Source organism: Arachis hypogaea, chromosome 14, assembly GCF_003086295.3.
Source record: "Arachis hypogaea cultivar Tifrunner chromosome 14, arahy.Tifrunner.gnm2.J5K5, whole genome shotgun sequence".
Lineage (NCBI taxonomy): Eukaryota > Viridiplantae > Streptophyta > Magnoliopsida > Fabales > Fabaceae > Arachis > Arachis hypogaea.
In genome coordinates this window covers 603,797-619,710 of record NC_092049.1, presented here as the reverse complement: position 1 = coordinate 619,710, position 15,914 = coordinate 603,797, and the positions used below count along the sequence as shown (strand labels likewise).

General features: G+C 32.8%; 3 protein-coding genes across 5 annotated transcripts; all 3 read left to right on the top strand.

The window, feature by feature from the left end:
- Positions 1-82: 82 nt before the first annotated feature.
- Positions 83-2,562, top strand: LOC112740791 (probable plastid-lipid-associated protein 10, chloroplastic). Its single transcript, XM_025789418.3, has 5 exons — positions 83-935; positions 1,086-1,166; positions 1,517-1,603; positions 1,827-1,882; positions 1,976-2,562. The coding sequence occupies exons 1-5, from the start codon at positions 471-473 to the stop codon at positions 2,088-2,090; spliced, it is 804 nt and encodes a 267-aa protein (XP_025645203.1). The 5' UTR covers positions 83-470; the 3' UTR covers positions 2,091-2,562.
- Positions 2,563-2,622: 60 nt separating this feature from the next.
- LOC140172894 (uncharacterized) lies at positions 2,623-4,186 on the top strand. Of its 2 annotated transcripts, none has more exons than XM_072215355.1 (4): positions 2,623-3,338; positions 3,428-3,585; positions 3,654-3,790; positions 3,862-4,186. In XM_072215355.1, exons 1-4 carry the CDS (start codon positions 3,106-3,108, stop codon positions 4,027-4,029), a joined length of 696 nt encoding a protein of 231 aa, XP_072071456.1. In that variant the 5' UTR covers positions 2,623-3,105; the 3' UTR covers positions 4,030-4,186. The 2 variants fall into 2 exon arrangements, with proteins under 2 accessions (XP_072071456.1, XP_072071455.1); XM_072215354.1 differs by having other exon boundaries at positions 3,859-4,186.
- An 8,315-nt stretch (positions 4,187-12,501) lies between these two features.
- LOC112740790 (uncharacterized) lies at positions 12,502-15,872 on the top strand. 2 transcript variants are annotated; one of them, XM_025789415.3, is made up of 5 exons: positions 12,502-12,687; positions 13,652-14,185; positions 14,558-14,962; positions 15,166-15,365; positions 15,452-15,872. In XM_025789415.3, exons 2-5 carry the CDS (start codon positions 13,750-13,752, stop codon positions 15,698-15,700), a joined length of 1,290 nt encoding a protein of 429 aa, XP_025645200.1. In that variant the 5' UTR covers positions 12,502-12,687; positions 13,652-13,749; the 3' UTR covers positions 15,701-15,872. The 2 variants fall into 2 exon arrangements, with proteins under 2 accessions (XP_025645200.1, XP_025645201.1); XM_025789416.3 differs by lacking the exon at positions 12,502-12,687 and adding an exon at positions 12,895-13,023.
- The last annotated feature ends 42 nt before the right edge of the window (positions 15,873-15,914 follow it).

The following is a 15,914-nucleotide window of genomic DNA, read 5'->3' as shown; positions in this document are numbered from 1 at the left end:
TACTTTGATAAAGGAATCGGGTGATGTAAGCAAGCAAACAAATTCAATATTAGTCATTGAGTTTTAACTGATTGTTGGTTCAACGTGTTAATCTGGTGTGCCAATTGAAGTTTTAGTCCGTCAACTGAGCTCAGAGCGTAATGTCATATCCGTATGCCAAATATTTTCCGAAGTACATACTTGTGTTTTAGTTAAGTGAGCATTTTGATATATCGTTTTGCTGGACAAAAAATATATACAAATCTCTTGTAAATTTTGAAAACTGAATTTGATTGATAAAATTATATTGAGACGAATTTGAAAAACTACCCGTAACTAATTTGTTTAATAATAGTAAAGACGGATAATTTTACTATTGACTTGTTGAGTTTTATAAAGTCAATTTAGTCTGATAGTTATCTTGTGTATTTGGTTGGAAGGCGAGGAGTGTGTGGAGTGCATAGTCCCTTTTGTCCTTGAGGTTTCAAGGGATGGAGTTGGTGTTCCATTCAGCATCCTCATCGTACCTACCATGGACAAGGAGAGGCAATGACAATGGCTGGCGGCCCTTGACATCATCAAGGCGATCCTGCAGGAGTAGCACAAAGCTGCGAGTGGCTGCATCTGTAGAGAGCAGGAAGATGGAGCTGTTGAAGTGCATCCAGGACACAGAAAGAGGTCTCTCCGCCACTCCCGAGCAGCGGTCTTCCATCGAGGAGGCTGTGGTGAGCTTAGAAGGCTACAGCGGGGGCCACCCTATCAGTCTGCCCAAATTGGACGGCACATGGCGCCTCCAGTATACTTCTGCTCCCGATGTCCTCATTCTTCTCCAAGCCGCTGCCACTCTTCCTTTCTTTCAGGTTGGACAGATCTTTCAGAAGTTTGAGTGCCGAAATCAATCCCATGGGGGTCTTGTCCGCAATATTGTCCGATGGAGTATTCCAACTTTCTTAGAGGTCCTTTACTCCTCATCGCCCCCATGCAATCCCTCAATTTCAATTTTTCATTCCTTCAACTTTCTAATAATTCCATATATTATTCCCATGCTTCCATCTTCATTTGCTGCTCTAGAGTAAACATTCTTGGTCTTGGTCTATTTTATACAGGAACAAGAAGGTGCTACGTTACTTGTTTCTGCCAAGTTTAAGCTTGTTTCCCTGCGTAATATCTACCTTCAGTTTCAGGAGGTAATCATTTTGGCTTACATCACCTACCTCTCAGTATTGGAGATACAGCTGTGTTAACTGTAAACATATCTTTTTTGCTTTTCTAATTCTGGGTATTAGAATAGAGCCACACACTTAACTCATGGTAGGAGGGTTGCCTTAAACTTATATGTTCTCTTTAGTTTTTGGGTGGACTATTATTGCTAATAAAGAAATTTAGGGTGGCCATACCCTCAAATTTCACATTTCATTACTTGTGATTTGGGGGAGGGGGGAAAGAACTCGACTAATCTACTATTGATGTTTGGTATTAATATGACATTCTCTTCTTGAGCTGCCATTACGGGGTTGTAACATCAGATGCCTGGCAGATCACGGTTCAAGATATAAATATTAGCGAAGAGCTGCAAGCAGTAATAGCTCCGGCGGTACTACCACGATCTTTTATAAATCTGCAGGTAATTCAGTTCATTGTTAACTCTTTCTGCTTTGTTTACTCGAGGCTGTTAATTTGATCTCACCAACTGATGCCACAAAGCAATGTCTCTCCCAAAACTTTGGTATCGTACTTTCGTCGCTGCGCAAGGACTAGTACAGAGCTCATAGTGGTTAACTAGAATACACAAACACGTTTCTTTTTGGGTTTGGTGTTGTAAGCAACATGGTCTGTTTGTCCTGCAGATCTTGCAATTTCTACGTGCATTCAAAGCGCAAATCCCTGTGAGGGATCCAGGAAGGTATATATCATGAATGATAACTAGGCTGAAATAGTTCCTTTGGTTATTTTCTTGACAAATAGATCTATGTGATGCATTTTGGTTGAGTTGTAGGGAATCAGTAGGAGGACTATACTACCTTAGTTATTTGGATGAGAATGTTCTGTTGGGTCGTGCTGTTGGTGGTGGAGGGGTTTTTGTATTTACCAGAGCCCAATCTCTGTACTGATATGCAAGTGGCTGGCCACATTAGTAGTGGCTTTTGCCTAACTGATGATGAGATTACATCAGATGTAATGTAGCACTATGCTCACTCTGATTCGTTTTCCTTCGCTTCTGAGTTATGAGGTAGATTTGTACGTACATATCTTTACTCATTCGTTGTATATTTGCAAACTAAGGAGAATGTCTGTCTTCAAATTTTCAAGTATCATTTTGAAATTTGAAGTGGGTAAACCAAAAGTTGGAGCTTATAGGATCAGCCTGGTATTCACAAGATTCATAATTTGCGCTGATGTCCTAGGAGAAGAAGCAATTTAAATTATGAGAATTGCCTGAATGCCCAAATTCATTTACAATTGGCGGTGGAGAAAACTTGATAGAATTGTTTGTCTCAATCTGTTTTTGTATTTCCTCCTTACAAGCAAACATCTATGATTTGATAAGTTCCCAGTTCAATAAATTTGCTTGCTGTGGTACTAGTATACGCTCTCAAATCTATTACTCTTTGACATCATTTTTTGCCATTTGTTGATTTGAAGATAATTTGTTGTAAGGACAAGACTTTTCGTATACTACAACTAGTGATCTGTGACAACAATAGCTCTCCGAGTCCATGTATTTCCAGATTGAAATCTCTCAAACTATAAATAGGAAAGACTCAGCAGCTAGACTCGAATAAAGGTGTCACCTCAGTTTTTGTTTTCAACTTGTAAGGCGATGTTTAATTACTGTAGAGCTACGTGAAAGATTCCATGTCAGACTCATGTCTTGCAATAAATTCGTTAAACTCGAGATGAGGTAGAATGGAAGCCCATTCTGATTCCTTATCTCTGCTCTATGTATATATGGACCGTAATATTCTATAATTTGAGTTGGGTAAGATGAAAAACAATTGGTTGTAAAATACGAGAGTGGTACGTCACTTGCTAGTCAGCAAAAGGCAACCGCTTTATTAGTAATTAAATTGGATATTAAAAGAGGCAACAAACAGCAAGCACCTACCAATCAAAAAGGAAGGGAAGATGGAAGAGGAGGAGGAGGAGGCGGGGATGGGGAAGTTGCCGGAGCATGTGGTGGCAGAGATATTCATAAGGGCGGGGGTGTGGGAGTGGCCCCAGATATCATGCGTGAGCAAGAAGTGGGCTTCCATGTTCCGCAGCGAATCCTTCTGGCAAGGCGCTCTCTCCTTCACTTACCCCTTCTTCGCCAATAATTCCTGGCCAGGCCCCATTCCTCCTCCCCCTCACCCAAAGAGGTAATCCATCACATCACGCACCTTACTTGTTTGACGAAATGCTTCTTTGCTATATACTCTTAGTTACTACTTCCTTCTTCTCATCGCAGGAGATTCATGGCCCTCTATATCACCCAACACCTCTTTGCTTCCGATCCTCACACGGACGAGGTCATCGGCCACTGCTACCTCTTCCTCAGGGACCAGCTTCACCTCCATCCCTCTCTTATGCCCCCTCACTCTGGAATCCTTCATGGAACCCTTATTGGTACGCCCTTTCTTGCTTCTTTCTTCATGATGATTATTATTGCAATAACATTCTTGTCATCTGAGCAGATCAGTTCATTGCTTGTGGCAAGTCCAGAGACGTAGCCCACGATCTTGCTTCTCGAATATGGCTGGCTGTTGTTGACAATCTCCATGAAGACCACCACACTTATTCTTTGCTTAAACGCCTTGCCCAAGAAGGGGATGTAAGTCCACCTTAGCTGCTTCAATTTTGCAATCTACTTCAATTGCATCTTATTCGTTTTATTTTCAGCAGATCTTTCTTCCATACCCATACACTAGATCTGTCAAAGTGCAATGGAGGGTGTTTGAGAAGCTTTTCACCGATTTCCGTGATTGCTTCAACAATCTAGATTATTATGATATTTTGGCATGTGCTAAAAGCAGGTTTCACCCTATACCATCTGCTTGGTTAGGTCGCTAGCTAGCAACCACAAGCCCATTCTTTTCCAAACATCAATTCTTGTTTATTCAGATCCAAATTGTAGGGTTTACTCTGCTCTCTGTAGCTTGTAACTTGTAACAACAGTTGCTGTAATGTATTATATTCTATTAGATCATTATCGCTAGAGTTATCTGCATTCTGCCCCGCCGGTTTTTCCAACAAGGAATCTTTTACCTGCATAACTCAAAATCTCTATTATTGTAACCATTAGTAATAAGAATAAAGTGTCGCATTATTTTGGATTCAATTTTATGAAGAGCAATGTATTATTATATTATTTATCAATCGTGCTAGGCATATATCAAAATTAAGTATTAAAATTAGTTATCAATATAAAATATATATTAAAATATAAATACACATTAAAAATAAATTAAATAATATATATTTATACACAAATATATTAGTAAGTAATTTTAATAGCTAATTTTAGTATATAAATAGTATTTTAATGATTTAAATATCTTGTATCTTTAAAGACCCATTTTTTTGTGTCTATAAAGACACATTTTAGTAGTATAGTATAATTTTTTTTTATTTTTTACGTATTTAATATATGGAAAATATAAAAAATATTATTTGTCAATAATTTTTAATAAAATGTTCATCCTTTTTCATTAACCTTTTCTATTTTCATAATTAACGCAATAGAATGATGTCCTACGTAATACGTATTAACCTAAAAGATTATTATTTTCACTTTTTAATTTTTATTCTTTCAATTTAATAAACATTTTGTATACTCACAAGTCACACCACTACCACTCTTCTACCGAATAAAATGGGGTCACATAAAAAATAGCTTTTCTCAGCCCAATTTTAGATCCAAAATAAAAAAATGTCCGAACTTATATTAAGCCCAACACCACATTGGCTTGGCAATGCCTTCATCGCAGCTCAACTAGATTTTGTTATTGAATTTTTTTTAATAAATTTTTAAAATTCTCATAAATTACAAATAACTACAAAAAAAAAAATTAACCAACTTGGGTTGGTCGAGTGGTTAGTTCACTCGTTCGCTTAAATAAGTGTCAGGGGTCGACAGTCCCTTAAATGGAGCTCAGATCCGCGACAGATTAGTTCTTAACCTGTCGGGTTTGAGGATATTGTGGGAAAAAAAATTACAAAATTTTGTTTTTGTTAGTATTTGTCTATTTGATAAATATTTTAACAAAGAATTTCTATTATTCCAAAATATAATAATATTAAAAGCCGAAATATCTTTTCTTTTTTGTTGTAAACAATTCCATTATTCTTCGTATGGAAATTTGAGAGGTAAGTATCCAAACCAAAATAAACAAACACAAACCAAAGCTACTTTTTTCGCGGCATTCTGACAATATTCTGCGTACGACTATACTGTCCTCTTCTACTATTCTCTCTCTCTCTCTCTCTCTCTCTCTCTGCCTTCGTGCTCCCCCATCCCATCTCATTTCATTAAAAAATTAAGCATTTTCCTATTTTATTTATTTTAATGTATCTTCGTTAACAGCCTTTATAATTTTGGAAGACTTTCACATATGCCATTGTACTTTACTGGCATACTGGTATTCTTTAATTTTTCACCGTGGATATAATGAATAAAATAAGTTGGTGGTGAAGATTATAAAGACATTTTTTTATGTGTATATGCATAGATGTTGAACACCGTGAAATGAGTACCAGCCATTTCGTTAACCGAAGAGTGGATTTTTTTGAAATGTGGCTTGATGCCCTTGTTGTACATTCAAAGCAGCTCATATTGTGGTGTTGTGGAAAGCTTAGTGTTAGACTTGAACCGGCTAAATATAGTGTTAGAAGCAGATGTCAATTGGGCTTGAGTTATTGGTTAATGAATTCTTTTATTTAAATAAAATAAAATAAAAATAAAAATAAAAATATAATTATACAATTTTTATAAATTAAATTTAATACATCTGTGTCTAATTTTTCTTATATAAATTATAGTATTGAATTTTAGTATTCATTATTAAGAGAATATTTAAATAACAATAGTATAAACAATAATTTTAAATTATTAATATTATTCATTGTTAAAAAAATATTTACTAAAGACATAAAAATAAAATAAAATAATACAGATAATGCATATTAAGATAAAATGAGTATTTTGAAGTGGAAAAAAAACACTCTATTCAAATAAAAGAATGTTTGAATACATAAATTTATTTTTGTATCCATGTGCTTTATATTCGGCTTAAATTCATGTAAGTTATAAATTTGTATGCTGATATTAATTTTGATATATAAAAAAAGTATGTCAAATTATTTTTGACTATATTACATAAATACAAAAATAAAAAATCAGTCACTAGTTATATAAGAATACATATTTAGTATTTATGAAAAAATTTAATTACCTGGTTATAACAAATTTGATTTTTTTTATGCTAAATTTGATTATTCAGGGGATAATAATTTCATTAAAAATTTGAGTAAAATAACACATATATTTATACATAAATATATATAGTAGTTGATTATTTATCTTTATAAAATATTTTTGCGTGTAATATACACAAATATATAATAATTATATTTTTGTCACATATTTTATTTTATTTGAATGCAAAATAAATATAATTAACAATAACGCCTTTTTATTTTGGTCAAGTCCTCTTACTATATTTGTGCCCAATAACTTTAGCCACATCAAATTGCAAAGGATGAAAAACGAAAAAAAAAAAAAAAAAAAAGAAGAGAAGAAGAAAGAAGAGGAGCAGGAGGAGGAACTTATGATACAAAGATACGCATTATGTAAGTGAATTTTGTTGAATTAGAAGAGAAAGTATAGGGAGCCAATGAAAATTTTGTACAATGTGTACAATAGAGGTTTAGGAAGTATTAGAGATATAACCATTAATGTTACATTTTTTTATCAGGTTAAGCTTTTGGGATGAGTGGTTTCATGATATGGTATTAGAGCTCTAGATCCGAAAGGTCAAGAGTTCGATCCTTGGTGAACCCCAAAATCAGCTTAAGCTTTTGGGTCATGAGTGGTTTCATGACATAAGATGTTTAGTACCCGGATGGTTATTCTGAATAGTATAGATGATGTTCATTTTATTCATATTGGCTAGCAGTACTCGAATTAGAATTAACTTGTATGTATTAGGGGTGTTCAAATCCAAACCGATCCAAACTAAACCGTTCATCCAATCCGATCCAAATCGAAAACCGATTAAAACCGCACTAATTCGGATTTGATTGGATTCTATTTTTTGCAAACCGCTGGATTGGATCGGATTTCGGATCTACTTTTCATAACCGATCAAATCCAATCCAAACCGCACAATGTGCTATAATATTATTATTTTATTATTATATTTACAATTATACTTATAACATGTTCAATTTGTTATACATTTTTCTATTATTCATGTATTATATATTATTATTATTTAATAAATATTTTATGTTTAAAATGTTATTTATTTATTTATTTTAACTAACCTATAATTTTATTTCTATTGTTGTGTTATCATTAGTTTTTTAAGATATTGTTAAGACTTGTTATATCATTGTTGATTATTTAAAATTTGATGTTGAAACTTGTTATATGTATTTAATTTTTTTATTTAAAAATCGCAAATCCAAACTGATCCAAACCGCTTGTAATCGAATCGGATTTCCAAAAAAATTTATCCTATCCAAACCGCACCGCACATAAATTAAGCGTTCGAATCGGATGACTTTTTTCCTTAAAACCGAACCAAACCGCACTGCAAACACCCTTAGTATGCATAGTTGTAAAAATGGACCGGACCAACCGGTTCGACCAGAAAACCAGTGAATCGGACCCTATACCGATCCGGTCTGGTGTTTGAAATGTACAAGAAATCGAACTGGTATGAACTGGTCAAATTCAGAATGAACTAATACGAACCGATCAAACTCGGTGAGACGGTCTGACCGAACCGCTTGAGAGTGAAAATATTTTCAAAATGCTGGAGGTAGGGTTCGAACTCCTGCCCTCAAGGAAACAAAAACACTCCACAACAACCAAACCACTATATTTCATATTAAAATATATGCAAATTATAATACATATAGATATCTTTCATCAAATAGTTTACTTTTATTTAATTTAATTTAATTTTAATTATAAATTCACTAATTCTTAAATTAATTATATTTTTATTTAACAATAATTATAAACTCACTTATTTTTTTATAATTATATAATATCTATTAATATTATTTTTTAATAAATACTTGTAGTATATAATAGTATAAAAGATATAAACTAATTAATAAATTATTAAAATTTAAAAATAATAGTTATTTTAATATAAAAACAAAATAAAAATATTTATGATAGAGTAAAAATAATAAAATATTTATTGTTCATGTTCCATATTATTTTAAAATAACTTGATATTTTTAAAATGTTAGTAAAAATATGTATTTTAAATTTTAATTTTAAACTTTTGACTATTTTTTATTTTTTATTTACATAGGACCGGGTCAACCGGTTCAACCAGTAACCCAGCAGTTGAACCAGTAATCCAATGACCCAATGACCCAATGACCTAACCGGTTCGATCACCGGTTCGGTTCTGACAACTATGCTTGTATGACTTATATACCAAGACTTATTATATGTGTAGCAGTACTCTTTTTAATATTTAATAATATTCATCAATCATTACTATCAATCTTAAAAAATACACATATATAATCGATTACAGTTATACCATATTTTATCCTAAGTTATCTTTAATTTTATATTGTCCGTTCCCTTGACAAGAGCACATAGTGATGAAAAATATTCAAAGTTTGTCTATTATCCACTTTGATCTTTTGCAAGATTTGGTAAAAATCTAATATTGTGTTTGTTTAGAGAGACATGATACTGGGATAGAGATACTAAAATAGTTAGTCCAAAATACTTTATTTCGAAAAAAGGTGTATTTGAGAGTCAGTAAGCACGCGTCTTCAAAGAAAGATTTGCATAAAAAAAGTTTATGGCTAGAAATGCGGGACAAGTGTCAAAATTATCACGTTTGTTCAGCAAGCTGCTCGAAATGTTAAATCAAAGGGTCCAAGTTTCGAAAGCTATTCCTGGTGGTTACTTTTGTCAAGCAAAAGAAGCAAGAACGTTTACTGATGAATTAATGAACTTGGAGGTTACATTTCAACCCAATTGGTGGAAGATTCTTATAAATAAGAGAAGAATAGAAGGAATAAATGTTGGAATTTTGTTTCAGAAAATACTCAAGCACACTCATATCCCAGCGACTTACTGAGTTTGCGTTCGAGTTACTTTTCTGTAGGATTCTTTCCACTGTTTTAACTTTTTTATTTACACTTTCTGCAAATTTTACTTTTCTTGCAAATTTATCATTCAAGCAATATTTATTTTCTCTGTTCAAACTTTACATTCCAGTATTTTTATTTTTCATTTCAAAAGTCCTTTGATCTAATGGAGGACATTTTACTGTTTTATTTAAATTCAATGCAATTCATTTCAAATTCAGTCAATTTATTTTCAAAGTCTTTTATTTATTTTTTCATATTTCCTTAAGTTTCTATTCAATCGAAAGGTTTTTGATGCACTATAAGAAAATTGGTACTCACAAAGATGAGTAAGTTTTGCTCCCAGATAATAGATATCGAATCACCTTCGATTTGCTAAAAATTGATAAAATATATATAAAATTGTGTTTGACAGAAGAAGAGACATGGATAGAAATATTGTATTTAGAGACACTGAATTAGTATATTTTGTGTCCATCCTGACAGAAAAAATATGGAGACAATAACAAAAGACACAACTTATTTTTTATTTTTTTTATTATTCTTATAAATTTTTTATAATTATATTTTGAGTAAAGTATCGTTTTTGTCCCCAACGTTTGGGGTAAATCCTATTTGTGTCCCTAACGTTTAAATCGTCCTATTCATATCCCTAACGTTTGTAAAAGTGATTCAATGTTATCCTGCCGTCAATTACACATCATGAGCGCTTTAGTTTGAGTTTTAAAAATATCTTCTTGAAGTTAGAATACAAATGTCTGGGATGGAATCGATGATCTACTCCGAAAAATAGCTCATCAAATGTTGAAACTAATTCCTACAATATTTACATAATTCACTTTTCTAGGGGACATAATTGAATCTAAACACAAATAGTGGGTATAATATTAAAATCGAACACATCCAAGTGAGACCTAATTGAGAATGAATACATCCAAGTGAGAATAATTGAAAAATATAATCTGATTTGTTAGTATAATTGATAGTAGGATAACATTGAATCACTTTTATAAACATTAAGGATACAAATAGGACGATTTAGTGTGTGTTTGGATTACAGTTTACAAACGGGAGTTTGAATAAAATTGATTTTGCAAACTTGATTTTGATGAAAAGTAGGTTTGTGTTAAGGTGATTTATGTTTGGCAATTTTTACATCAAAATGAATTATAGTAAAATAAATGTTGTTTGGATTATACTACTCAAAATCACTTTTAGATAAAAAATTACTAATAGACACCAACTTAAAAATAATTTTTGTATATTATCTTATCATTTTAATTTAGATATTTGAATAGATCTTATTAATTAATTTTATAATAAAATTAATATTTATACAATAAAATAAAAATAATATATAAAAATTAGCAAAATATATTTTTAATTAAAACTAACAAAATATAAATTTTAGAGAGTACTAAGAATAATAAAAAAATTAAATATTTATCTTGATAGTAATTGAAATAAATTAAAAAAATTTTATGATATTTTTTATATAGTATATTTTTAATACTCTTAATACTCCTTTTTAATATGCTATAATTTATTATTATTATTATTATTTAGAATTAATTTTTTGTTTAATTTACTTTACCTAATAGAATCAATAAATCATATTATAAAAATAGGGGTGGCAAAACGGGTCAAGCCCGTCGGGTCAATTCGCTAAACCCGCTAAAAAAGGCGGGTCGGGCTAGGATTTGGAGCCCGCCAAATTAAAAAAACCCGCCAAATCCGCACCGCCAAATTGGCGGGTTTTGGTGGGGCGGGGCGGTCCGAAGATTTTTATTTTTCTTTTTTTATTAAATGAAAGAGTGATTACTATTATAAAATTAATAATTATAGAATTTTTCAACACTTTTTTTTTTCATTTTTGTTTTTATTCTTCTTTTAGTTATTAACTTTATTTATTTTATTTTACAATTTATTATATATGCTTAAATTATGTGACTTATTTTTTAAGATAAAGATGATTCTATTGACAAATAATATTTTGAACAATTTTATTGAAGTTAAAAATTAAAAAAAATAGTAAAAAAATTATATTATAATATGACTATTTTTTATTTGTATTTAATTTTTTAATTATTATTTTTTGGTTAATTTTAATGAATTTTATTTTTCAAAAAAAAAAAACAAGCGAGCTAGCCCGCCAACCTGCCAATCCGCCATAAAGCGGGGCGGGCTAGCATTTTGAACCCATTTTAGTTGGCGGGGCGGGCCTATGCGGGACGGGCCGATCCGCTTTGCCACCCCTAATAAAAAGATAATAAAAATAATACAAAAAATTGCAATTATAAAGTGTATAATATCAAATAAATAATTAATAAAAAATAAAAATAATAAATAATAAAAAAAAGAGAGTTCATGTAAACAAAAATAATAAGAATTTCATAAATAATATAATAACATGCATAAAGGATAAAGTTGGTAAAAGATAAATAAAGATAGAGTATTGATAGCTAAAAGCCCGTTGGTGAAACGCAGAAGCTCAAAATTGTAGCTTCTTGTAAACGTGGTTTTGAAAGTAAAATCACTTCTACGTTCATGGATCAAAAGTTTACCAAACCAAAAATTGAAGCTTTTAAGAAGGTTAAACGTACTTCTTCTCCTGTAAGTTATAACGCGTTTGCCAAACACACCCTTAAATGTTAGGGACACAAATAGAATTTACCCCAAACGTTAAAGATAAAAATAATACTTTACTATTATATTTTTTATTATTATATTTTTCATTTCAAATTTTTTAAATAAAAAAATTAATTTTTAATTTATTTTAATTTATTACCAGATAAAATATAAAAATATAAAATTTTATATTTCTGTCTTTTATATTTTATTTTTATTATGTTGTTTTATCTTATTTTAAGAAACACGTAGCCTAAAAGAACAAATGGCCCATCCACTCTAACAAGTAACCATTAGCTCAAGCCACTTTCACTATTATTGGCTATACTTGGCTAAAACAAGCTGTTCACGGAATCTAACCTTTATGTAATTTTAACTTGCAAAATAGGGTTGTTTTTGGTATTTTCAAACACACACTACGACAAAATAATGACCATCAACCGAACCGTACATGTCATATCGGTATACCAATAAACTAATTGGCACATGTGAAAAGTTTCCTATAATTTTTTTATTGGAAAGTAAAATATCGAACAAAACAAAACAATCGGAGTGCTGAGGACAGTGCTCACATTTATTGCATTTCTTTTTTTTGAAAAACATTTCTTTTATAGTTTCAAACACTGCACTCACTCACTCAAGTGACTCAACTCTTCCCTTCCTTGTCTCTAGGGTTTCCCTCTGCAATTTCAGCTCTTCTGGGTCTTCTCATGTGCCACATTCATCTTATCAAGCTTCCTAACTCCTTAGGTTTGTGTAGAAACACAATATTCCGAGTATTTTCTCTTCTGCTTTTTAATTTTTGTGGCCATTTCCATTTCTGCATTGCATGTAACTTTTGATCCTTATTTTGTCCATTTCTTCACTTGCTGCTTCCTACATGTGCCTTTTTTTCTTTTCTGAGGTTTTTTATTTTTTATTTATTTTTTTACTTAAACAGAAGTAGAAAAGAAGCAACTTATGTGTATCTGAGATCATCCTCATTGTCTGTGACTCTATGCTCCCAAATAATAATAATAAAAATGTTTTCTTTTCTTGTTTGATGTTTAATGGACTGCAAAACTTGAACATAGGAAGAATGTGCAAGTAAGTACGCATTTTGAGAATAGAATCACGAGTTTCTGATCTCTCTGAGTGCTCATTGCTGTTCTCACTGTTATGCCAAAACTGCGTTTTCTATTTCATTTCTTAATCCGTGATGCTCTTGGCAATTTTAGAAGAGGTTCAGATTCAGCTGAAAATTCTTTCCTTTTCACCAACTTTCTATTAAGCGGGGGATTTAATACTCTAGCCTTTTCTCCCTCCTTCAAAAACTGCAAATTTTTGCTTTTTTTTTTTTTTTTGGTTTTCATCTTCCTTGTTTCCCAATGGATACTAGCAGTAGTTGTTCTCCGATCCTTGCGGTTTATCTGAATCGAAAGGAATGACATTTACATAAAGCTAGGTATATGCTTGCTTGGCCACTAGATCACTCACTCACGTGTTGAATCTAGCAGCTCAAGGTCCCCCCCCCCCCTCTCTTTCCTTTTTTTTTTTGGTACTGTTAGTGTTTGGCTTTAGAGCAAGTTGAAGGTTCTTTTCTTTTATGGCTCCACAGTCCACAGAGCTTTATAATTAACTGCAGCTTGAAAAGCAAAGCCCAGTGTTTATGCTACATTACATTATGACATTGTTTGTGTTGTGTTGCTCAATCTGTCTTTCTCTTTTTTTGTAGGTTTTGATCTAAAGGATATGGAAGACTGGGTTCTGCTGGAATAGTTTTTTTTTTTTTTTGGGTTTTTTGTTGAGACTTGAGAGGCAAAGTGTTAACGCATGGATTTTTTGAAGATCAAGAAGTTCAGAAAATCTCAGAAAGCAGATGGAGGAAAGGATCTGGTGAACAAGGACGTGCTAGAGCCTGAGGAACCTAAACCTAACTCTGGCGGTCCTGATCAGTGTAAATCTGTGAATGCAGATCCTGTGGCGGAAACTGAGGATGATGATGATTTTATTACAAATGAAGTAAAGAGAAGGCTGAAAGAGTTGAGAAGAAACAGTTTTATGGTGTTGATTCCAGAAGAAGATTCGTGCCCTGAGGAAGGGGAGGATGAAGAGGACGAAGGAGAGACAAGCTCCAATGACTGGAGAGATGTGGAAGCAGAGGGTCAGCAATGGTGGCGTGGCTTTGATGCTGTATATGAACAGTACTGCGAAAGAATGCTGTTCTTCGATCGGATGAGCACACAGCAGCTTAATGAAGTTGGCAAAGGTAGCTTTCAGTTGTTCCTGATTGCCAATGGTAAAATCATGTTTAAGCTTCATATGCATATATCAGTATTCAGTAATAGCTGGTATGCTGGCATTTTCTTAGCTTGGATTGAGCATATATCTAGGTTTAGTTTGGCTTATTACTTAAAAGTGGGAGTTGGTTTTCATCATCCAGAATTTCTGAAAAATGTGTAGACAAGTTTCTCTCTGATTAAAAAATTTAGACTTTGTTGTTTTGACTTGTAGTAAATATATGTTTGAAGGTGGTCTTGAATTGATGATGATCCTTTTACCACCTACAAATTCCAATTTCTAACTAAATATGCTTTTTTTTTTGTATGTCTTTAAAATCATTACATCCTCATTATGTCAGGTCCACAGTATCCTTCAACTCCGTCACCAAGATCTGCATCAAGGAAGTTGGCATCTCCCCTTCGTTGTCTTTCCTTAAAAAAATTTGAAGGTCCTGATGATGAGACTGAACATCTTCAGCAGCCAGAACATGATCCCTACCAGGATATTGAAACAGCATATGTTGGTCAAATGTGCTTAACTTGGGAGGCACTCCACTGCCAATTCTCCCATTTGAGTCACAAGATATCTTGGCAACCTGAAAATCCTACGTGTTACAATCACAGTGCTCAGCAGTTTCAACAGTTCCAAGTTCTATTACAAAGGTTTATTGAAAATGAGCCTTTTGAGCAGGGCCTCCGGGCCGAAATTTATGCTCGAACTAGGAACACTTTGCCTAAACTTCTTCAGGTTCCTAATATACAGGGTAACTTTACTGTGAATCATCATGAGTGTTGCTACAGCTATTACTTACAAGGGGAAATGTTAATTTTTCACATGACAAGCACATGATATTGTCTAATGTCACATGTCTTATTTTTGTCCCACATTTTAGATTAATGATGAAATGTCAGTTGTCATGTTAGAATATGTCGGATGTATCATCAATTTTATTATGGTTGTGTTCAGGATCAGAACATGAATTCATAGATGAATCAGACTCGAGAGTTCTGGCTCCTGATCTTGTGAAGATAATTGAAAGCTCTATCCTAACATTCCACCAGTTCCTGAAGAGGGACAAGAAAAAGTCAGGCGGGGTCATCAACCTCTTTGGAAATCAGAGCCAGCTTGCAACTCCTCTACACCAGGTTCAGTCTACTCTTGAGAAGGTAAAGTCATATATATATATAGATCCTTTGGTGACATCAATTCTAGTTGCCTACTTAACATACACTAAGTTGTTTTGTAAATGCAGAAAGTGTTGAAGCTGAAGGAAGTGCGTAGAAAGAAGAAAGGGTGGAAAAAGAATAGTTGGCCGGAGAAGCATGAGGACATTCAGCTGTTGCTTGGGCTGATCGACGTGAAAATCCTGTCGAGGGTTCTGCGAATGACGAGGATGAGCAGAGAACAACTGTTTTGGTGTGAGGAGAAGATTAAGAAACTGGATTTTTTATCAAATGGTAGGTTAGAGAGGGATCCTTGTCCAAGTCTCTTCCCTTGCTAGTAATAGTAATGGAGACTCTCATGTATTAATTCATGTATGTACCAAACCATTGTTCTGCTAAAATTGTGAGTATTGTGTGACAGTTGGTATAACATAGTCTTCTTGTTAAGGAGGATTTCGTCATTCTTGTTGCTCCTTAGACTTAATCCAATCTTACCATTTTCACTTACAACATTCAATTTTCGTATAGTATTGTTATTCATAAGTGACATTA

Bases quoted from the DNA above. Each gene is read 5' to 3' on its own strand.
- LOC112740791 (XM_025789418.3), top strand. From the start codon at position 471: ATGGAGTTGGTGTTCCATTCAGCATCCTCATCGTACCTACCATGGACA. The intron at 936-1,085 runs GTCCTTTACTCC...TATTTTATACAG, and splicing joins GTATTCCAACTTTCTTAGAG to GAACAAGAAGGTGCTACGTT. The intron at 1,167-1,516 runs GTAATCATTTTG...GATGCCTGGCAG, and splicing joins TCTACCTTCAGTTTCAGGAG to ATCACGGTTCAAGATATAAA.
- LOC140172894 (XM_072215354.1), top strand. From the start codon at position 3,106: ATGGAAGAGGAGGAGGAGGAGGCGGGGATGGGGAAGTTGCCGGAGCAT. The intron at 3,586-3,653 runs GTACGCCCTTTC...TCATCTGAGCAG, and splicing joins CCTTCATGGAACCCTTATTG to ATCAGTTCATTGCTTGTGGC. The intron at 3,791-3,858 runs GTAAGTCCACCT...TTTTATTTTCAG, and splicing joins GCCTTGCCCAAGAAGGGGAT to CAGATCTTTCTTCCATACCC.
- LOC112740790 (XM_025789415.3), top strand. From the start codon at position 13,750: ATGGATTTTTTGAAGATCAAGAAGTTCAGAAAATCTCAGAAAGCAGAT. The intron at 14,186-14,557 runs GTAGCTTTCAGT...TCATTATGTCAG, and splicing joins GCTTAATGAAGTTGGCAAAG to GTCCACAGTATCCTTCAACT. The intron at 15,366-15,451 runs GTAAAGTCATAT...TTGTAAATGCAG, and splicing joins TTCAGTCTACTCTTGAGAAG to AAAGTGTTGAAGCTGAAGGA.